This window comes from Gavia stellata, chromosome 14 (assembly GCF_030936135.1).
Source record: "Gavia stellata isolate bGavSte3 chromosome 14, bGavSte3.hap2, whole genome shotgun sequence".
Taxonomy (NCBI): Eukaryota; Metazoa; Chordata; class Aves; order Gaviiformes; family Gaviidae; genus Gavia; species Gavia stellata.
Genome location: NC_082607.1, coordinates 8,920,891 through 8,943,805, shown reverse-complemented (window position 1 = coordinate 8,943,805; position 22,915 = coordinate 8,920,891). Strand labels below are relative to the sequence as shown.

Below are 22,915 nucleotides of genomic sequence, written 5' to 3'. Positions count from 1 at the left end.
TCATTTCTGCATGGTTTCTTTGTATTTCCATGCATAAACAGAAAAGTGACCCATAACATGCAGGGAGAAAGAAAGTTCAATTTCCAAACTGTTTTTTATATAGATAGAGCATATTACATAGACATCTTATAAAGATTTGTGTGTAGGAATCAAATGCAGTAATAACAGCCCTTCAGTAGACCTATTTTTAAACTTAACATCTTGACAATTAAATGTCAAATGAAGGAAAAGAGTTATTACATGAAACAAGATAAATGTTTCCTTAGAATATAAAACTGGAATTTGTGCAGGAGTTTCTGATCAAAAGAAATACCCCTCTTAGCTGTGGGGAGGAAGGGAAGGTGTAGAGGAATGCCTTTGTTGCTATACTTAGTTTGGTCTCTAAAATAGAAAAAACGCAGAATTTTGTATTAGCGTGCAGTGTGAGTTCAACTTCCGTTAACGCCACTTAGTTCACATATTGCATGCATCCCTAAGAAATGAAAGGATCTGATTATAGAACTTGTTTTTATTGTCTACAATTGTGATACAAAATGGCTGTTGCAGAAATTATTTCCCCAGGTAAGAAAACAAGCACTCAACGATGTATTTGTAATGAAGTAAGGAATTTGAGAATTACTTCTTCACCTAAAATTCATGGTTTATTTCATAGTTTCACTGATGGAATTTTTCATTTTCTTCAATAATTAGTCATGACTCTCATCCTTCTGGTATGTATACAGAAGTGTTATGCACCAGCCTCAGCATGTACAACCACAAACCAAATGAACGTTTTACATAAGACAGTTTGCTTTTATAGTGATCACGCACTGATGTGAACATAGACTAAAAATAACAAATGTTGCTTTAATAAGGATTTTTTACAGTAGGCGTAGATATAAAAGTTTTTCAAATTATTTTCACAGGTATCACTGAACATTTCATAGCTGTCTGTTACAGAAGCACCGAAAAGTGCTTTGAGTCTTTCATTTATTATACATAGTTAAAATATATTACACTTCTGAAGGTATCTTAAATCACTGAACAGTTTTGCTAGCATCTTAGTGAGCCAAATGGGAGTAAAAGGCAGTCCACATTCATGATGTGAATATACAGTAAGGTGTTTGACATCCTATTAACTCATTGTTCATGTTCTCAAAATAACCATGGTGATGAGACCTGAAAGACAAGAATTGAGAACTAAATCCTTTAATTTCACCGAATAAAACATTTAAAAAAAAGACAGTTTACCCTGTCACAGGCCAAGAAATAAGGTAAAAGTGCGTAAATACATGCAGAATGAATTTATATATACACTTCACTTAAATATTGGAAGTATTGTTCTGAATTTTGATGTAGTCAAAATCTGTGTAAAAATGACACTGAAGTGCAGTATATCTAATAACTGAACTTCAAAGAAGATATAAATACTCCAAACAATTATCGATCTCACTACTGGAAAATATTAACATTGAGATTTTGGCTTAGGTAAGTGTAACACTAGCACACACGCCACCAGTTTTCATGGGGGCTAGTTATGGGCAGCATAATTCAAATGCTGAATCATCGGTAAGGCAGAGATTAGCTGGAGTCTCGAAGATATTTTTGTTTCTGCTCTGTGCAGAATAATTGATCAAAGACTAGTTTTAGACGAAGATCTTAAGCTTCCTTGTCAGTCTGCATAGGGAGCCTTCTACAGACTCTTTGTTGTGACCTTTGAAGAGGGAGAGGAAGAAAAAAAAACCCCTGCTCTGATAGAAGTTAAAAACAATTAAAAACAGATGAAAGTAGGAAACGTGGGGCTAATAAACTTACTCATGACACACTGAAAAGTTCACTTTAATTATGTGCAGATACCGGAAAAAGTACAAGTCTGCAAGTTCTTAGCCATGAGTTACATTGCACAAGGCAGAGAGGCATATGGAAAAACATTAGGGCTCCTCGAATTCCAACCTTACGTAACATCAAAACAGTAATGTATCAGTTCTTAGGCAATCTTACTTTCTTGCAGGCTCAGATGATGTTAATATAACAGCCTTTCACTGCAGAGAGCTTAGGTAAAGCCTACAGATCTCACCACGGATAAAGACATTTCTGAGACTATTTTACTATCCTGCCACTACATACTGATTTAACTTACTTACTTTGTAAAGATTTTGAAGATAGACACATGACAGAACAGTTGTAATGCTGCCTTCCATTAGATAAGCAATTTATCCATTGAAGAGGAATTATAGTTCAGCTATTTCTTAAGTTCTGTATTAGCTTAGACCGTCAGTACTACCAGCGCTGCCGTAGGCCTTAGCTCGGATTATCTAAATCATCGCAGAGTAATAACGGATGCTTCTGGAAGGTGCTACAGGACAGCTTATACCACTTCTATAGGGACTTTCAGGCAATAAAGAGTTTAACTCATTTCTGTAAAGCAAATACTTCTCAAATGTTGTACAGCCCAGCTGGTGTGGTATTAACCTCCCTTTTCAATTAAATGCTACACAATCCAGTCATACTTTGTTATGGAAGAAAGTGGTTTCATCTTCTCAAGAGCAATCAACTCTCTAGATGAGCAAGAGTTGCACAGAGAAGAAATTTTTCACAAACACAAACACTAAAAATGCTGCTACCAAAGGAATCAAAGCCTGTAAGAACTTCACAGTGAATCTAGAAACAGGCAAGTTGTTGCAAATGTATGAAGTCAAATGGTTCAATACTATAGCTGGCACCAGCAAACACTGGAGTAATTTTCAAGGATTACTGCAAGGTCCTGATCTGAAAATACATCACCATCGGCTCAGGCAAAGATGTAGGCTTCTGGTTAGCAACAAGGGAGCTTTCAAACCATTCCAGCAGACTGACTTGCATGAATCAGTCAGTCAACTGAGTGTGCGCGTTAACCATGAAGAACTTGCATCTTTTCCCATCACTACCTCACCTCTAGCTATCAGTTTGAAGCTGCCTAGCTCGTTTCCTTTAAATCCTCATTTCTGCCAGGTAGTGGGACAGGAGAATTGAGTTTAGAGTGACTGCTCTTCAAATCTGAAATAGTTACAGAAAAATAGTCATAACAAATGAAATGTGCAACTTATCTATGCTTGCTAATTTAGGAGCAAGTTACAAATCAGGAAGGACTGTGGATGGTAGCGGCCTCTTAGGAGGGGTTTACAACAACTTATTTCTACACATTTCAACTGCTTATCAACAAGTGAATGCAGCATTTCAGCCCAGCTCATCTGTGTTGGAGAGAGAAATAAAACAACAGAAGAGATCTAGGTTCTGCAATAGAGTAACTATTTCAATATAAGAGTAAGAAACGGCACATTCCATTCAGTTTTGTTGGAAATGACTACAGTTGGCCAGTTGTCAAATGAAGGTGAAATTAACATGTAGGGGCATGTTTATAATAAATATCAACTAAAATCTGGTCTAAAATACTTACAGTAACTAATTTACCCTGATATCACTATGGCTGCAAGTTAAAATATAAGTGGAGATGCAAAACAAAACGTAATGTGGTGCTTTCTCTCCATCAAGTTTCCTGAAGCCACTGGCAAACACCGAAGTTTCCCAAATCACAGAAGTTGCAAGAAAACATTTACAAAATTGAAAATACTTACCTAAAACATAAGCAGCTACTAACTTTTGATTCACACTTAAGTGGAGGTAGAGAGGCACCAGGGATTCCATTTCCCCCAATGTAGGTAGCATTAGTGCTGCAATACACACTATTCCTAGGAAGACTGTTAGTAAACTAGGTCCCGATGAGGCAGTTCTGTTTTCTGAAAAACAAGATGGTACCAACTGTAAGGAATATCGACCCAATATAAACGTTAAATATTCTGCAAAAATGTTCGCGGTAGATTGGAGCTGCAATACACGGAGATTTTCTTTTCCCTTTGGAATCTGGAGGGGGTAGAAAACAACTCTTAAACCCACCTTCCCAAACCTTCTGCATTTTGCAGCGGAAAAGGCTGCTCCCTGATCTGATGCTGGAACTTGTTTTCACATGACTTCCCAAACCCCTCCCTTCCGGAGGAACAGAGCCTGCCAGACCCAGTAGCTATATATACACACTCATGACAGCTGGATGCTTCAGCAACACTTGAGGTTTCACCATGCATCCTGACTCCATTCCTTGATATGTTCCTTCAGTGATTAGTAATCAATTAGGAAAGAGCACCTAAAGGAGCTGCACAGGCAGATAACTCTCCTTACACCTCCAGAACAAAACTTGGCTACAGCAAGAGCACAGGTTCTCGGGCCAGATGCCGCCTTCTTTCTTTAGAGGATTCAAGGGCTGCACCTGCCAGAACCAGTTTATGTGCCACAAATTAGCAACATTTGAATCTTTCTTTAAAAACTGTGAGAGTGAACCATTCTGACAGTTGAGTATCACCAGAATAAGGACATGCAAACTATAGACAAACTGTCCTTCATACTCTTTATTGCGCTGCAGTTTAACAGCTGGAACCTACTCAAAGGCACACTGTGTAATCTTTGGAAAGAGCTCTTAAACATGTTTGTTGAATACCTCTAACAAAATTCTTGAGACCCAGTGGAAATTGGCCAATGTTTTTATCAGGTTTTTCTATCCTCAGTGACCAGCAATACGTGTCCTGTTTTAATTCCATAAATTTGATATTTCTAGGTTGCAGGTTATATGCAGAGACTGTAGTTGCTTTGTTTACTGTTTTTCTGTAAGGCAAGCAATATAATGTAGTCAACAAGGTTTTTAAGCAGAGAAATAGCATTTGGATTAAGACCAGCATCAGATTGTTCAGGATGGTTCAAACCCTCTGTACTGGAACAACTATCATGGTAACATTTTGTTCTGCGAGCCCAGAGATCTTGTAGGTTTGCTTTAACCATGTATGCTACTAATACCTATCTTGAGGGGTTTTTTAGTAAAAGGTGTTTCACCAGCCAACAAACTATGTATAAATAGCGAAACAGTCTGGTTTTAACAAGAGGAACACTTTGAAGCAGGTTCATCTATTTTCTGGAATTTATTTTCGTTCTTGTCATGAAAAATAAAACAGTGACAAGAATATTACAGTATAAATCAGTAAAAGTAACAAGAAGGTAGATCGTCAAGTCAAAAATCAGTTTAGATTCAGTTCCGGTAAAACTTGATACTTTTTATATCTTCCCCTATCACCTCAGTTTAACTGTTTGGTCCAGGTTTTGCCAAAGACTGTCGATTCACTTCCTCACGTATGAAACGTGCAAAGAGTTTTCAGATAGCAACTGTGCTTTTCTGTACTTGTGAGCCAGACAAATGAGATGGTGCAGAACAAGGAGCACTTTAGAAGATGTTTTGGCAGTATTTCCTGCTCATCAGGAAATGGAGGATTAAGGGTTTGGAACAAACTCAGAAGGGGCATATGTTCTGAAAGAGCCCAAGGGAAAAAAACACTACCATCCTTTTGCAGATAAATTCCCATGGGATCTAACAGAACTTCTGCACCAGAGAAATAGAGGATGTACTCTCCAAGTTATGACATGCAAACCTGGGGTAGCCAAGGGTCTCACTTAATCAAGACAGCATAAGCAGAATAGCCATAGTTTGGGTTCTTGGGCACTATCATACCCCAATGATAAAGACAGCAGTCTTACAGGTAAGTAAAAAGAATTATTTTAAAATTTATTTTAGTCTAGGCTTCCTAGTTACTTGAGCTATTCATAAGTGATTCAGAAGACAGGAGGGATAAAAGATTTCAGCTACCTGGTTGACACAAAGTCTGCTCGAAAAAGACACTTTCAGCCAGGTGTTCTTTTATTCGTTTTTCCTCCTCTTCCTTTTGTTGTTGTTGTTCCTTTGCAGATGGAAGTAGAGTAGCAATAATCTCCTTTTTCCCTAATGCTTTCCTCTGGCTCTGCTCAGACACTTGTAGACGGAATTTATCTATCACACCATAGTAAGAAGCCCGAACATCTCTGTGACGAATCACACTGCGGAGGAAAACAACATTTTCAAACAGTGGAACTAATAAAAAGCATGTCTCCTGTGGAATTACACCCTACAGCCCAATGTTTCTCCCCTTTCTCCCATACACAGATACACTGCAATAGTACAGATCCCCATTCCCTCCTCCATCACTCAGTGTTCTTGAAGATTTGATCTTGCCTTCTCTCTCCTCTCCCTATGCTTGCTCTGATTCTCAAATATATCTGCTGCAATTGGCTGGTCAAAAAGAACAGTTAATTACTTATCTCAAGCACACCTTTGCCTCGATCTGAGGCCCAGCTGCCACTTCACATGAAAGATCAATTATCTGAAAGACGCCTCCTCCTTTATCAAAGTTGTCTGATGCTGGCCAATGATTTTAAAAGGTATGGGGGAACTGGAATGGACAGGGAAGGGAATAAAAAAAGTAAGACTGCCAAACACTTGGACAGCTGATGGCAAAAGTCTAGCTTTTTGCTGAAACCGGGCTTAGAGCTTTACAATTATACTTTCTCAGAAGCAAAACTCATTCCCTCTACATTCAAGAGGCAGCTAGATGTAAAGGGACTTTCAAAATCAGAAGCCCACCATTAAGAGCATGTAGCAATGCAGCAAAAATGGCAATTACGTATCTACATAAACATTTCTCATCTGTCTTTCAGTGAGTAAATCTGGCTATCAGTAGCAGATCTCTGTGCTGTCAGAGCTTTGCTCATTAATCTAGCTAGCTTGAGCACATTTCGTAGCCTGCATTGAAATGCATCATGCTGCAGATACTTCGCTAGCTACCAAGACCTAAGCCAGGTGTAGCTACACAAACTGCAACCACAACTCAGACTGCAGCATAGGCATATTCTCTGTATTACAGCTAGAGAGTCAGTTACTTTCTTGGTGAGCCTTCTCCCTGTCCAGCAAACACTCTGTTGCTCTACTGTTTTGAATATGTTTGACCAAGATGGCTTCAACAGTAAGACAGGGTGATAGTTGTTGCATTCTTTCTAGTTTTATGGTATTTCATGAGAAAAACTGTACGTGGGACCTACAAAAGGCACAGTTTTAAAGTAACAGTGATCAAAGGCAATACAGACCTCTGAGCAGTGCTCTGCTCAACTGCCTCCTCTCTGCATTTATGATTCATTACGAAAATATGTATCTAGCATTAAAAAGCTATAACATTTAGGCTTTGAAGTCATATCAGCTCTTAGGGTTAATATGGATTTAAATTATTTTTCCAAAGTAGAAAACTTTTTTTGTGAAAGGCTATTCTAAATTTCTAAGATAACAATAGCTAATCTGAAAAAATACCTACATATAAGTGATTTGGCTTCCAGAAGGTTGCCATCTCCTGAGGGGAAAAAAATGATTCTACCCTTAGTAACAGGACAGTAGTCTTAAAATTGCTTCAAGAGACCTATCTTTGTGATAATATATACATTAAACTGCTGCAAGAAACAGATTTTTGTGTTTCAGTCTTCATTTAAAGGAACTGTATCACATCAAGATATTCTACAATCATTAACACATAGCCAATGCTTGTAACTGGTACCTAGTTTGAATAGACTATTCAACAAGGAAACAGAGACTAAGTCATCCCCCAACTGAGAAGGCTGCAGGAATACACGTAGTTTTATGTCACTTTAGAGGCAAAAGAGTGTGCTTATGACAGGCTTTCAGCAAGCTGAGTGTTGGCTGGGCAACTGCCTTCACTAAAACAAAAGGCCTTTTCCCCCCCGACAATCCTAATTCATACAACTCTCAGCATATCAGAACAGCAGATTCAACGCTCACTTCTTCCTTTAACACTTCCTTTTAAATTTTTGTTTCTACTCTTAGTACCATGGTACTATCTACCAACCTAAACAGAATCTTTACGTAACACTGTGCTATGAGAACATGCGTCTGCTGCCAAGCAAAGAGACGTTTTCTGCAGACCCTTATAAACAGATACATTCTCCTGTTTCTTTTTAGAGACCATTGCATAATTGGAAGCTCTGTAGAATATCTGTTTATCTGGCAAATGGCCATACTTGCATAGTAGTGCTCATATCCTAGCAGTAAACACTGCCCTTAGACAGCAACCATTGGAATGGGGTGGGGGTTTTGCTGCACAAAAAATTCCCTTGGAAACATGCGTATGTCTTATTTTCCTTTATTTAATAAAAGACATTTGGTTAAGATGAACCAAATGTAATCAAGCTTGTGTAAATGTCTGCTAAAGACTGGAATAGCTCACTGATACACTGGTATATTCTGACCTGGTTTGTTCCATTTTTAGGATTGTTACCCCTGCCCACTGAAAATTCTAGTTCCATGTTTTAAACTTTCTTTCTATTTGGTGAGTCCTTGGAATTTTCCAGATTACACCTAAGAAAAACAGTCAACAGGAAAAGAGCCATTCCCCAAGCACAGTATTATTTATCCAACAAAAAACGGCTCATTCGATAGCAGGGGGTTTTTTATATGACCATTTGTTAGCCAGAGATTCCAGAAGGTGTTTTACAGTTTGCAAATTTCTAGTCAGAAAGCTCAGTCTGCTCTTTTAGGCACTTCATACTTTCATAATGTGGCACATAGAAGAGGAAAAAAATTGGGCTATTTTAGCTTATATACCTGCTCTAGCTTGAATTATAGCAGCCTCCAGACCCTATACATTATTATGGTCACTTAACTGGCCTCCATCCTTTCTCCGTTATGGGGTTGGGACCTGACAGCAGAAACAAGTAAAGGGGAGACAGAGACATCTGAGAATGAGAGAAGTGGTTGGAGTGAAAGGTAGGCAAAAGTACCTTTATTAAACATGGCCCAGGAAGGTGTGCTCAGTAGAGCTGCGTACATTTTCATTTTGCCCATCTGCAAACAAATATTTCTCATGAAGAAATCCCAACCCTGGGGGTCTTGCTTTTCTTGTTAGAAATAACAAAAAAGTACTCCGAGGAGGCTCATATGACTCTCACGGCTGGTTTACAAACTATACTACAGGATGCATTTACTAGCATTTCATTTATGCCTGAAGACAAAATTAAAGAAGGAAGTATCTCCCATATTGTAATATCTCTGCCCTAGAGTAAAAGAATAGCAAAGACCAGATGACCACAAGAACATAAGAGATTAGGAAAATATTATACCTTTATCCAACTTAGTTTATACTATGCATGCTGTTATTTACTACACCTTAAATAATAAAAGAAATTAAGGTAATCAAGTGTCATACATTAGAAAAACAAACAAACAAACAACTTTTACTTACATATCAACACAGCACTGAGGCTTCACTGCACCAGTAGCATCAACCACCGCATATTTATTTGGAGTTGTACAAAGAACTGCAACAAAAAGGACAGTAGTGATAACAAATCACGAATTAATACCTCACCAACTTCATCAACAGATATACGTAAAGACACGAGTTTGGTTTTGTCACAAATATGATTTGTTACACGAATTATATAATTGGACTGTTCAAGATCACCAACTAACCCTTAAATAAAACTTAACCTAAGAAACCCACCTTTGAATTTTAAGGCAAACTCATAGGGGTTATATAGAGTCAACACCTGCTTGTGTGTTGACTGGTCATCTGCATAAAATATAAGTTCTGTAGGAAAAACAAAAACAGGAAGATTTCCTTCCACTAACTCTGGCTGTCTTTTTTGTTGCTGCATTGGCACTGAATCCTCCTTGCTGCTTCTTGTGTTCTTATGATTTTGTATCCTCAGAGACTTCAGTTTTTGAATCGTTTAAGAATTCCAAAGCATTTTGGCAATTCTAAAGGAAAAAAGGGGAAAAAAAGAGAAAAAGCAAGAAGATTATTTCCGTAAGTCTATACTAAACCGAGGCAGTCAACAAAGGTGTAAAAATATAGAACTTGATGCTTGATTATGAATCTGCCTTTACTTAAGTTCCTTCAAAAATACAGAAATAGGAAAAATATTTGCATCGGGTTTCCTGCTATAAAATAAATGGATAAGCATTTCTTCAGTGTATCATGGCAGCATTTTGGGGTCCCAGTCCATGACAAGGGCTGCTTATGCTGGGTCTTCACAACACAAACCAAACAACAACAACAAAAAGATATCCCATCCTTGCCTCAGACCACTAATACTTGACAAAAAACAGAGCAGAAATGAGGAAACACAAAGACGTAAGGCAGCAGTAGTCACCATTTAGGCAGGAACCTCTCTGCAGTGGTGACCTTCCCGGATGAGGTATAACAACTTAGGTATCTGCTCACATAGGCACTGAGGTATGTCAAATCCCAGAGATTCAGAACAAAAGAATGGGGAACACCTTCATGCCTTGTTTAAACTGAACTCTTGTTACAATTTCATGGTAGTTACAGGCAACGAATTGAAAAATAACTGGGATGAATAATACCAAACAGATTTGGGATTTACTATTCGATTAAAAAAATAAGACAGGTTTTCTACCACCACCGTCTCTAACCAAAGTATAACCATTATAATTCTCCCTCTGCCACCCCCACAGTTTTGTTTTATTTTGAGTGACATTCCAGAACTAAAACCAGAACCCATGACCCAATCAAGCAACAATCCCAAACGTATTTCATAAAATAAAATTAAGGCCAGACTCCTCAGCACACATACCATTGACTTTACACACAACAGACAGAACAAAGGGAAACAGCTACATATATTTTTTTCCCCCCAAGAACGTCATATTTTACTGTGGTTCCTATAGGTTAATTATCAAACTGAAGGTGTCCTTTGAAACTTAACTTTATTCTATAGTAGAAAACATTAAAAGACAAAAAGTTCCTACTGATTCATTAGCTGTAATTTCCACTTCCAAAGAAGCTTTATAAGACAACATCCATTTCAGCTGTTCTCCAGTCTAATAATCTGATTTGGTTGCACCTTAAGAAATTTAGTTTCTGAACTGTCTAGCAGTGAATAGCCCTCGCATTATGAACAATCAAAAACAAATGATTATTTTTGCATTCTAAACATCATGACGTTCACATTTCCAAGTACCAGATACACGTTTCATACTTGAAACATGATATAAGCGTAGGTGTTTACTAGAGTATATCTGTCATATCTTCAGATTTACAGGTTCTGATTCTTATTCATAAACTAAGCTTTTATTTTTTTTTTTTTTTAAATAGCAAATCATCCCTGTAAAATTTAAATTCATGGCTGTTACTGGAATGTCTTTCCCCAAGATCCAGTTTCTTTTCAGAGCACAGGTTTGTTTCCACTTCACTGAAATGCTACTAATAATATTCTGAAAACAAATCCCCAATGATAGCGTTCCAAGTTGATGTTCTGCTACCTTATTAAGAAGAGTCTAGAAAAAGAAATAGCTCTCTAAGTGGCAATTCGTGTTCCAAGTGCTTCTTAGAATTTTGGTGAATCCCTTTTGTTTCAGAAGTATTAACAAACTCTGGAATCACTTTGCAGCAAGGGTAAGCATTATTTCTTGAACAACTTTATGTACTATTGCAAAGTGAGATTCGTTGTTCTATATATAAAGGCTATATGAAGAGCTAATGTGGAAAAACTGCCAGCTCGTAGGAATACAAAGTAACTTCTTTTGAAACTTCTCATAGGCAGAAGATAAGATTTTTTTTTTTAATTTTTTTTTTTTTTTTTTACAAAAGTTAGCTCAATGCAGCATGCGGTAAGCATATGTGAGAATCTTTGGTTCTCATACATATTTATACTGCATACATTATGCATAACAGAAATATAGACAATCTTTGAAATTAACAAAAGGTCTTTTTCCTAATAAACCTTTTAAACTACCGTACAACCAATAGCAAACTACTGCTAGATATTTCAAGTGACTGTATTTAATAAATTTTTAAAAATATTGTTTATAATAATTACTATTATTTTGATGCTTTAGTTTTCTATTTAAACAATGCACAGGTTTAATTCTGATTCCTGGTGTCATACCACAACTCCAGTTTCTTCAGTTCAGCCAGCGGCAAGCACTGAGGCATCCAAAAACCCCTCAAAGCACATCAGTTGAGGTATGGATCACTAAGCCTATTAATCAGGCTTGTTTTTCTTATGCGTCCATTGAAAAAACAGTGTGCAAACCTCCCAGGATTCCACAACTTGCAGGCGGAAAGCCACCAATCTTAAAAAAGTATACCCCATTATTGCTTCCTTTTCTTATTTAACTTGGCTGGATAAGAAGTTCTGGCTCAAAGTGGCAAAAGTAAATCTGGCAAACCCAGGCCTACAGTAGGGACGTGTGCTGGCACAGCAGCGTCATTCAGGATGCAAATTTCTGGGTTTCTAAGCAAGCAACCGGCATCCTTTTTGAGACAATCATTTTGGCTTAGAAGTCACCTTGCTGAGATATCTAACCAAGTTAGATCAGTAAAAGTATTTTTCCCAAAGACGCATTGTAAACTATACATACGCTGGGGAGATTTGATGGTTTAGCATTAATAACAGCATACCTTTCATACAGCACTCATCAACAAGAAACTGTAAAGACTTTCACAGAGAAAGTCTGTATCATCAGAACTTCTCTGCACAGATTAACCCTAAAGCAGCACTCCCGTAAATGTTCAGAATAAGGCTGCATAGCCAGCTGCCTTCGGCACCCCAGTCTGGTCATTTAAAAGAAACTTTGCTGCCGCTCCTCTACCCTGTGCACTGCAGCGCAGCAGATTCTCACCACAATCACTAAATTTTATAGTCAACAGTCATCAGGATTACTTGCAGAACATAAAGGTAAGCACAAACAAATCTGTACAAAACCGAGATCTGTGGCCTCAAGTCTGAGACCTACACTGCGCAGATGGGCTTCTCCCAGCACTGCCAATGAAACTCCCCGCAGGTGCAGGAATCTGTCAAACGTAATGCACAGCACAGGACACGGGCCAAAGAGTAACACCTGAACAATGCCAGCTTGCTTTCCAACGCTCTTTGAAGTCCAGACAAACAATTGCCACTGATTTTTTTTTTTCTAAGCACAATAAGGATCTTTCCCCCCTGAAGTTACTAAATATATACTGCTGGTGTGACAATAGCACAGATCTGCCAGCGTTTCCTGTGAAATCCCTTTCTTCATAAATTTAACTCGACAGAGAAAACCACGAAGTGAAATGTAACTTCTCTCTAGGGTCAAAAATAACACCGATTGTGATTTGTTTTTACTTAACAAGTATCTGCTGAAAAAACAAATCAAGTGAGGAAGTTTTTTGTTCCCATTTTAACTTCCAACAGCCTCATCACCGTGGCTTCTGAGTGCATTTGTTGGTTGTTTTTTTTTTCCCCTAACAACTGCAAATAAACTCTACAGAATGTCATCTGGTAAACACTTTATTCAGAAGATAACCTCTTTACAGTCATAGTCTCCACACTCTCCTTTTAAAAATCGTCTAATTACAGTGTAATCTATTTTTGTTAAATCTCATGACCTACCCTCTAAATCTACACAATAAGCCTTTATACATTATATACTCAATAAAACTGATGCTTTTGGAGTGCGTATTTACAAAATAAGCCACAAAGCCTTCTTTAAAATTCCCTCCTATGTCAAGCAGCGCAACCACTTTAAGCTACATGCAAATACAGCATAAGATCTGACTGAAGCAGATCTATGAACATTTATTTTCTCCAAAAGTTTTTGAAGGCCTTAACACGCACTTACGCAAACCAATGTTTAAACTACCTGCAATTATTTGGGAGAGTCATCCAATGATTAGAGCACAGACCCAGCAGCCAGGATGGCTGGATTCCATTATTGCTAACTCTGTGACTGACACTTCATGACCTTGAGCAAGTTGGTTAACCTCACCTCAATTTGCTAATCTATGAAGGCACATATTCTGCAAAGTATTTAAGTAGGCGGATAGTCACATTTAAACTGGCAGAACTACTCTGATACTTTGCAAAGCCTGCGCTGAAACATGCTACTGTTTACCTCTTTACAGGGTGATGAGAAATGTAATTAGTAACTGTCTCCAGGATGCTGTAAAATTGAACAGTCTCAGAGCGTTACCTATTAGCATGGATGACTACAAGATGCATAAATCGTGCTGATACTGACAGCAAAATTTATTAGGACCACAGTATTTTCCTAAATGCCGAAAAGGTGACAGTAACAAAAAAAAAATACTCAAATGCAACTGAGAGACATGCAAAAGCAGGGCAAAATGAAGTAACAGCTGTGCAGTGCTTCTGATCCATTCTACTGTACAGCCCAGAAGAATCCTATGGAAGACTTTCAAGGGCACATCTGCTTTAGTCTCTATTTTCTCACTTTCAGGTTGTGTTCAGTGCACTAAACTCGCTGTTTTTCAAAGGCGTGTTGTGCTCGTTAGTTCTACGTGGCCTTTCTCCTGTCTCAGACCAGGTTCAAACACTCAGCTTAAATGCCAAGGTGCCACAGACCAACTGAGGAAAACACTCCTCCCTCAGCGAGCCCCGGGAAGAAGGGCACTCCAATTTGACTCCCAAATTGCCTTCAGTCGGACTGAAGGCAGAGAAACGGGAATAATCGTACACGCTTAATTGATCCTCTTTGTTCTCCAGCAAGGAGCAGCAGAGATAAAGGCTGAGGCATCTGCGCTCTAACGGCCCCCCCGCAGCTGCGCCCTGCCCTGCCCGTGCCGACAGCGCTGCCTGCACCTTCGCACCCGCACCGCCCCGCACTTCGGCCCCAGTTCCAGCGAGCCCCGGCCCCGCCGGCGGCCGGTCCGCGCTCACCCCCCGGCCCCGGCCGCCCCGCTCCCCGCCCTGGAGCCCCGCGGCTGAGAGGGGCCGGGCCGGGCAGGCGCGGCCGGGGCCTCGGAGCGCGGCCGCCGCCCCGCTCCTCCCGGCGGCCCTGCTGAGGGGAAGGGGCCGCGGGCGCCGAGCTCCACCAGCGCTCCCACCTGAGCCGGCACGGCGAGGGCCGCCGGCGCCGGGGGAAAGCCCCGCGCTCCCCGCCGGAGGGGAGGGGAGGCCCGGCCCGCCAGGGCCCCCCGCTGCCGGGCCCGGCAACCGGGGAGCGGGGCTGTACGTCTCGCTCCTCCCCCGCGCGCCGACCCGGGGGTGTCGCGCGGCGCCCCCCGCCCCGAACTCACCCCCTCCGGGGCCGCTGGGTGCGGGCTCGCGCGGCGCCCCCTTTGTCCGCCCCCCCCCGCCTGCTCCCGTCACTGCAGGTAGCGTCGTCGCTATGGCTGCCGGGATCGCGGCAGACTCCCGCCCTTCCTCCCTCCCGCCGCCGGCCAGCCGTCCCGAGACGTCACGGGGCCCCGCCCCTCGCGCGCCACCAAGCCCCGCCCTCCCCGCCGCCATGTCGGCGCGGGCTGGCGGGGAGCGGTGAGGTTCCGGCGCTGCGCGGGGCTCGGGCCTCGGCTGCTCCCTGCGGGGCGGTGGCGTGGGGCCTTCCCCAGCCGGGAGCCCGGCGCCGGGCCGGGCCGCCCTTCCGAGGAATCCCGGCGGCCGCGGGCAGGGCGTGAGGCGCACCGCCGGCCCGCGCTCCCCGGGCAGCAAAACGAGGGGAGGCCCAGCGGCGGGCGGCGGGGGATTTTGCAACCGTCCCGGCTCTGCGCGTCTACGGGAAGTTGTTTTTTCAAGAATAATTTACCTCAGCTGATGGTTTCTGAGACCTGACCCCTTTCCGAAAGGCTTCCTGGCCACTCGTGGCCTTGGGGCCGCTGTGTTTCCCGGCGGGCGGGGGCCCAAACCCGGCCTCGGGTTCGGTGAAGCTGTGGCTGCGGAGCCCCAGCGCGGAGCCGTCTTGCCCGTTGCTTACAGCCTGTCTCGCCTGCTCTGAACGCGGAATGGAACCGTAACGAGTTGAACGCACGTTCGTGATCACTAATCGTACAGTAGCACCGCTTAAATGGCCCGTGTTGTCTCTCTGAACTGTTTTTCTCGCTCTTACCTTTGTTCTATATTCCTCTTACTTATTTAATGTGTTTTTATTAAACTATTTGTGGACTTCAGCTCATTTTATGCAGTATCCACTATCACTTTTCTTTGGATTTTTTTTGACTTGGGCTTTTAAGTTCTGTATAATAAAAAAACCCCCGCAGCAGCGTAATCATCACCTAAGATCATTTGCAACTTTAATGCAGCAAAATATTTTTGTTGCAAGTCAGGTGAATAATTTAGATTTATATTAAGCCATCCAGTCAGCAGGATTGCAAAATCTTTTTCCCATTACCAGACTTTACCCACCAGTGAAATGAACACGGTTCTATGGAAAATAAACACAGCAGCCATTAGTATTTCACAATAACATTATGAAACAATCCAGGACAGGAAGTAACATATTTTGTCTATTTAAAATCATGGAAGACATTAAAAAGAAAAAAAAAAAATCCTTCATTTTGTACCTTAGCCAAGATGTGTGTGTTAGCACTCATCTTTTTCCAAATACTTCCTTCAGCAGGTCTCAGAGTTGCTAGTAGTTCATTAACAGTTTCAGTCTTACAACCACAAATTACATAATGTTATAGTTAAATTATGACATAGAGAAATTATCATCTTGCCATAATTTCTGAAAATGCATGCAGGGGAGACTGGTAGCATTATTTTTTTGTTTCTTGACAAGTCAATCAGCTCATAGAGTTTAATATTTATGCTTAAAAATAAACTGGAATTCTTGTTTTTAAATGGACTATCAGACTGCAGCCTTCAGGATACATTCAGAAAATTACGAGGTTTTTACTGAGTATTAAATGTTTGATCAAAACAGTGCTTCTGATTTTGGAAACCTGTCTCAGGAGAAGCAGCAGACATAAACATGCTTCAGAGATATTCAAATTAATAATAAACAGAATGATCAAATTAGAAAAAAACATAATTTAAAATGGCTAGACTTAGAAGAACATTAATTAGCCAAGTTGATATTTTCCAATTCATCCAGCTCATTTACAAAGAAAGTTCAGAATCTCTAAAAGCAGGTTTTAGCTCTCCCTTTATAAATTTCCCAGGATTCAACTTTGGGTTTTCTGTCACACATTTAATAACATTTGCATCCACTGGCCACCTGCTGAAAATCGGAAATCGTGCTGGTCTCCTTCCTCTTCCACCCATCTATCGCTGCAGCTTGTTTGTAGGCTATTTTGTTATTTTAAAAGCCCTGTGTTAACTCCAATTAAATGTGAAAACAATTGTATGCATACGAGTAGGAGTCAGTGTTCTGTGCTCGTGGCTAGCGCCTGATGCTTGAGAGAGCACAAACCCCACAGCACTGACAATTGTGCAGTAACGTGCCCTTCACAGAGATTGTGCCCCATCCCAGACGTTATTAAAGGTACATATGTGCCATCGCTATTTAACCAGCACCGACATACGCAAAAATATTACAGAGCTGCTTGGTAAACCCACCGGTGCTGAGCTTTTTGGTTTGGGGCGTGCACAAAGCCTGGCTTGGCACCGTCCTACAGCTCTTCTCACTGCCTTGCCAGCAAGGCTCCGTACTTTAGGTGGATGGAAAAATTGTTGAGAGGATGTATAGGAGTGTGCCCACATGCCATGTGCTGTGGGTAGACTGCTCATCTGCAATGTGGGAGATGGAGACTACTGCCATGTGTGGCAGTAACTAGAATTATCTCAGATCTGTGGGAAGTTCTCTCCTTTATCATTAGGTTATTGTTTCTTTCGCTTTCTCCTTCTTGGGCTACTGTATTTTGCCTGAATAATTAATTACCTCTGGGATCAGAGGCAGATTGAGGTTGCAGTCCTTGTTATGATGCTGGTAGAGCATGGAAAAGATGAGAGGAAAAAATGTGGATGAAGAAGTCGTCAGAAATACAGATGCAAAGGAGTCGAGACATCAGATGCAGCAGAGAATCTGCGACAAGTTTGTTAGGTCACTTTAAGTGTGATCTGAGGTGTAAAAAAATTCTGCTCCTGTAGCTAATGTTTGGTCCTCTGATTTTTTACCTACCTTGGAAACCACTGCGAGTTACTGAAAAGTATTGGCTAGTCTTCTGTTACATAAAATACTGCCTCCTTGCAGCACGAAACTCGAGACTGGAGTCTGCAGATAGGGAATGCTCCTGAATGACTCTGTCATGGTTTTGGTTGCTGTGGTGATTATCCATCTGTTTAAATACTTTATATGGGAGATTCTCAACTCGTTTATCATGGAGAAGATTTTCTTAAGTTGTGGGAAACACAGCATTATGCCTGATTCCTGTAATTTTTACACTTGATTAGCAAAGAATTCCACTTTATCTGCCGTGGCATAAGGACATTGTGTAGTATTTAGATACAGAGGGCATGGCACTCGGGTTCTGTGTTCACCGCTAGCCCAGTACGCCTGTAACGTTGGCACATATGTCCTAGTGGTGCAGCTGGGGAGGCTGACTGCAAACGCTTTATGAGGGGGCCTCCTTTAATGAATCGTCAGTCTGAAGCAGTACGCAAAATAAATTGTATTTTTACAAAGTCTGATCGGAGAAGAACTAGCGTGCAGACAGGAGAGAGCTGAACATTTTATATACCTGAGTCTTACCTGTAGCTCTTAATGCATTTCATTGTTAATAGTGAATATTCTTAACGTGATTGATTGTTTTTCTTGGCAGTTGCCTTCTCCATGGCACAACATGGCAGATCCTCTTTGAAGTTACTCAGGAAATGGAGTGACGTCTCTGCATTTCCATTCGTGCCCATGTTGTGTTGTTTTTATCTTGTCTTTCTGTAGAAAATGATTTTTCTTTCTAATTAATACCAATTTATAAGGAAGTCTTCATAAAAGGTCTTTTTTCATTTTAAAAGGCGATCAAAAGAAACAAAATCCTGCATTCGAACTACCACCTTAAAGCAGCATACATGTTCTGACTTACAACAGAAGCAAGAATTGCTCAACCTAAACTGTCCAAGCTGTTCTTGTAACTTTAATTCACCGGTAAAAGGGGTTTCTTTTACTTGCTCATGTGGCAGCTTGTCAGATTCCCACCCCCCCGTGGCAGCATGCTGTATTCCCATTTCGTGTCCCTAGGGACTTAAACGTACTAGCGTGTATTTTTTTGTGTCAGAGGTTAGACTGTTTGTTTTTATGGCTAATAATGTGGACCTTGGGAGCCACATATCTAAGCACCGTTGAGGAAATAATCTAGACCTCTGTTAAAGTGTAATCCCTTTCAGGGCATGCCTGTACAGGAGAGTGAAGACAGCTCAAAGCTCTCTCTGCCCATGCTCCACGCTGCCTGGAGGCAAGCCAGTTCCACCTTAGAAATCCTTTAGCTCAGCTCTCAGCCCGTGCTGATGGGTCGCTGAGATGTGCCTGTGGACGCGGTGAGCACAGCATGCCAGAGAGCCGTATTTGTTGCAGAACAGATAAAATGGTTTTGGTAAAATATAGCCTAAAGCGTAGCTGTCTTTAAAATACTAAATGTAAGCAAAGGCAGGTTTCATGCATGCTCTTTCTTGAGAAAGAGGCCAGCGTGAGATCTAAGCAATCATTCAAGTCCCTCTCAGGTCTTGTACTGAGTGAGTTTTGCCCAAAGTATGGTCCTATTACACTTGAGAGAGGTATCAGAGTTCCCTTCCTTGTACTTGGTGTCTTATGGTTCTTCATGTGGGAGCTCCTGACCTACGCTTTGCTCCATGAAGCTGTATGAAAGAAGCCATAATTGAGTCTTAGACACCATGGTATTTATAATCATTTAGAAACCTCAGAGAGAGCAAACATTTAGAGTTTTATAGACAGTCATCATCTTTATGAAGTGTAGGATCTATTTCTGCGTTGTCTGTAGGACCCTGCTGAGAATCTCCATTGTCCTGCTCATTGGAAAGCTGCAAACCCAGCATGGGCTCTGCTTCTTTCAAGGATGTGCGCATACATCTCTAATAAATAAGCAGTTACGGTTGTTTCATTAGACCTCTAATAACACCTCTATTTCATTTTCCTTCCAAAGATATTTACTTCAGTGTTGACACATATTTATAATGTCATCTCAAAAGTAAGAGGTTATCCTGTCAGATTTACAGCTATTATAAAATGTGATGCTATCTGCATACAAATGGACGATAGGAACCTTACAGACATTTCCCGTATTATTACTGCCTAAGGAAGCAATAAAAATTTAACATTTACCATTGGGAAACACCTGCAGAGATTAAATTAAAACTAGATTATATGCTTATCAGTTAAATGTTACAAAAGCAAACTCTTTAGAGATTAACATAAAAATCATTGTTATCAAAATCTTATTAAAAGCTTCACTTAATACAATCTATTTTGCACCTCCGCTGCTCAAGCGTTCTACGTGTGCAACTTACTAAGTCTTTGTGCAGCTGTACAGAGGGGAGGCAGGGCAGCCTCGCTGACGGCTTTGCTATCGTGTTAGCAAATGTCTGCCCTGATACTTAGATTTGTCTTTAAAAGCTGACCACAAGTACCGTTTGTCCTTCTCTTTCCGATCCTGGCCCCTCTCTGAAGGGCTCTCCACATTGCACGCTCTGTTCCTTGAGCATGGCGCCAAGGCGTGCTCCAGGCTCCCTCATGGAGTTCTGCTGGGAATTACTCTGGAAACCACTCGCCCTTCCTGCTGAACTTGTTCCTGATTATGGTCAGCAGGACAAAGACAAAGGATTTTAAAAAGGCTAGAAGTTGAGAACAAGAAACTGTTGTTGCTGCTAGGCAGATAGTCTCGTGCTTAGTTCGTGCAGCCTTTGGTACGTTGCAAATGCACTGCAGAAGAGAGAGATCTGGGGGGCGAGGGGGCCGGAGTTGATCTCTGACCTGGAAATTAAAAAAGCTTCTGGATTTGGGTTTGCTGCCACCAACGTTTGAGAAGTTTACCGTGCGGATAATCTATGTGCACTGACTTGAAGAGGACACCATGGGCACAGATCCTACCTGTACTTCATTTGCACGGACAGTGGTTAGAGTGTATTTCTCCTTTGACTCAGGGCATTAGAAGCAACCTGCCTTGGGCATATTCTGAGCTGCGTATGGGAGGGTACAACTCCGCAACTGCCACATCCTGAATTACTTACATGAAGGCCCAGGCCAAAAAAAACTTTGAGTTTAGTGGGTCTGGAGAGCATGACACTAACAAGAGATTGAGATCACTGAATCCCCTGAATCCCATTGAAGCCCCCGTACTCAGCACTGGTGAGGCCGCACCTCGAATGCTGTGTTCAGTTTTGGGCCCCTCACTACAAGAAGGACATTGAGGTGCTGGAGCGTGTCCAGAGAAGGGCGACGGAGCTGGTGAGGGGTCTGGAGCACAAGTCTGATGAGGAGCAGCTGAGGGAACTGGGGTTGTTCAGTCTGGAGAAGAGGAGGCTGAGGGGAGACCTCATCCCTCTCTACAACTGCCTGAAAGGGGGTTGCAGAGAGGTGGGTGTTGGTCTCTTCTCCCAAGTGATAGGACAAGAGGAAATGGCCTCAAGTTGTGCCAGGGGAGGTTTAGATTGGATATTAGGAAAAATTTCTTTACTGAGAGAGTGGTGAGACACTGGAACAGGCTGCCCAGGGAAGTGGTGGGGTCACCGTCCCTGGAGGTGTTCAAGGAACATGTGGATGTGGCACTGTGGGACATGGTTTAGTGGGCATGGGGGTGTTTGTTGATGGTTGGACTTGATGATCTTACAGGTCTTTTCCAACCTTAGTGATTCTGTGATTCTGTGAATGAAATGATTGTAAAAAAACTCGATTCATGTAGTTTATCAGAAGCCAAATTCAGAGGGGAATTAGGGAGTATCAGACCATGGTTTCCTGAAGACATTTATCTGAAGACAAATTTGACGTAGGGGCATCCTGGCCATTTTTTCCAACCCCGTGCCATCTCCTCTGTTGTGTTGGTACAGACCATAACACTTAGTTAAGTGAATTAGGGCGGGGGGGGCATCCAACTTAAAAAACCCCAACAACTTAGGTTTATAAAAATAGACAAAATAGCGCATCGACCCATGGGGTAGGGGATGCAGAGCCAAAGCATAGCTGAAGATTAGGGGAATAGAAATAGCTGGAGCTTGTTTTGGAGGGAAGAAAAAATGTCTGTGCAACCATGGCCTAACATTTTAAGTAGTAAGAGTTTGCTGGCCCAGCTGATTTTCACTGAAATAGGTTGGGGAGTGTTCAAACAAGTATATCCAGATCAGAGGGGTGGTAACCTATTGCAGGGCAATGCTCACCAGCCTCTGGGCAGGCTGGGGGAGGACTCTGCTGTCAACACAGCTGGATTTGGGAGGAGATACATGTCCACAGACAGACTCCCGGCACTGTCGCAGCCTAAACCAGTCTTGCCGTATGCTCCCTCTCCAGAGCAGCGTGTCTCCTCGCACAGCTGGGCGTGCAGTTTGCCTTCCTGTGTGCCTCCAGGGGCGAGCTGTACATTAGCATTTTTATAACAAGCTTTCCTTTGAGGAGAGGTAATGGACATATCTGGTAACTTCAGCAGAAGGCATGGGCGCATCCGAACACTGGGTGTGAGCCTGCGTGCTGTCGTTTTATTTGGACAAATTACAGTATTTAACTTGGAAAGGCCTGCTTATGTCTTTTGCTCGACTTTCAGGCTCTGAGCAGGGTGAATTACCGACATGGGGATTTAAGATTTCATTTTTCAAAAATGACGCACATTTTTGTATGTACATACCTATATTCAAGATGTAGAAACTACTTAACTGTAGTCTGAATTTTCCATAGTCATTATGCTAAGTAATTCACTTCTACTGCCACTAGAGGTATAACATTCACTTGAGCAAATACCAAAGGAAACATTTAGTTGGAAGCCTTGCCCATATTAATATTTCATTTTTCAAATAATGTTTTTGATCTGGGTTTTTTTGGAGGCCTCAGCCTACTTTGCCTATTCCTGTTGGGCAGTCTTTCTTTTATTGAACCGCAGCTGACTACTCATGAGATGAAATGCCACTTTGTGATTAAAGGGTACGAAATTGAGTGCTCATTTAAGCTGCATAAAAAGCTAAATTATAGTATCAGTCATTGTATCAGTCATCTGTTACTGCCTCATGTGCAAGCTTGTACCAATGCATTTGTAAGTCTCATTTCACATCGCTTGTTGTTCTGGTGCAAATTTACATTTATTCTGAAATG

General features: G+C 41.5%; 1 protein-coding gene across 1 annotated transcript; it reads right to left on the bottom strand.

Moving 5' to 3' along the window:
- Positions 1-490: 490 nt before the first annotated feature.
- Positions 491-15,010, bottom strand: MOSPD1 (motile sperm domain containing 1). The gene is made up of 6 exons (XM_059824406.1): positions 14,973-15,010; positions 9,432-9,688; positions 9,171-9,246; positions 5,702-5,928; positions 3,594-3,755; positions 491-1,158 (listed from the first exon to the last, which is right to left on the bottom strand). Exons 2-6 carry the CDS (start codon positions 9,583-9,585, stop codon positions 1,127-1,129), a joined length of 651 nt encoding a protein of 216 aa, XP_059680389.1. The 5' UTR covers positions 9,586-9,688; positions 14,973-15,010; the 3' UTR covers positions 491-1,126.
- Positions 15,011-22,915: the final 7,905 nt, after the last annotated feature.

Coding starts and splice junctions, on each gene's coding strand:
- MOSPD1 (XM_059824406.1), bottom strand. CDS start 9,585: ATGCAGCAACAAAAAAGACAGCCAGAGTTAGTGGAAGGAAATCTTCCT. Junction 5,929..9,170: donor CCTCAGTGCTGTGTTGATAT/GTAAGTAAAAGT, acceptor TTTCCTCCGCAG/TGTGATTCGTCACAGAGATG. Junction 3,756..5,701: donor GCAGACTTTGTGTCAACCAG/GTAGCTGAAATC, acceptor CTTGTTTTTCAG/AAAACAGAACTGCCTCATCG.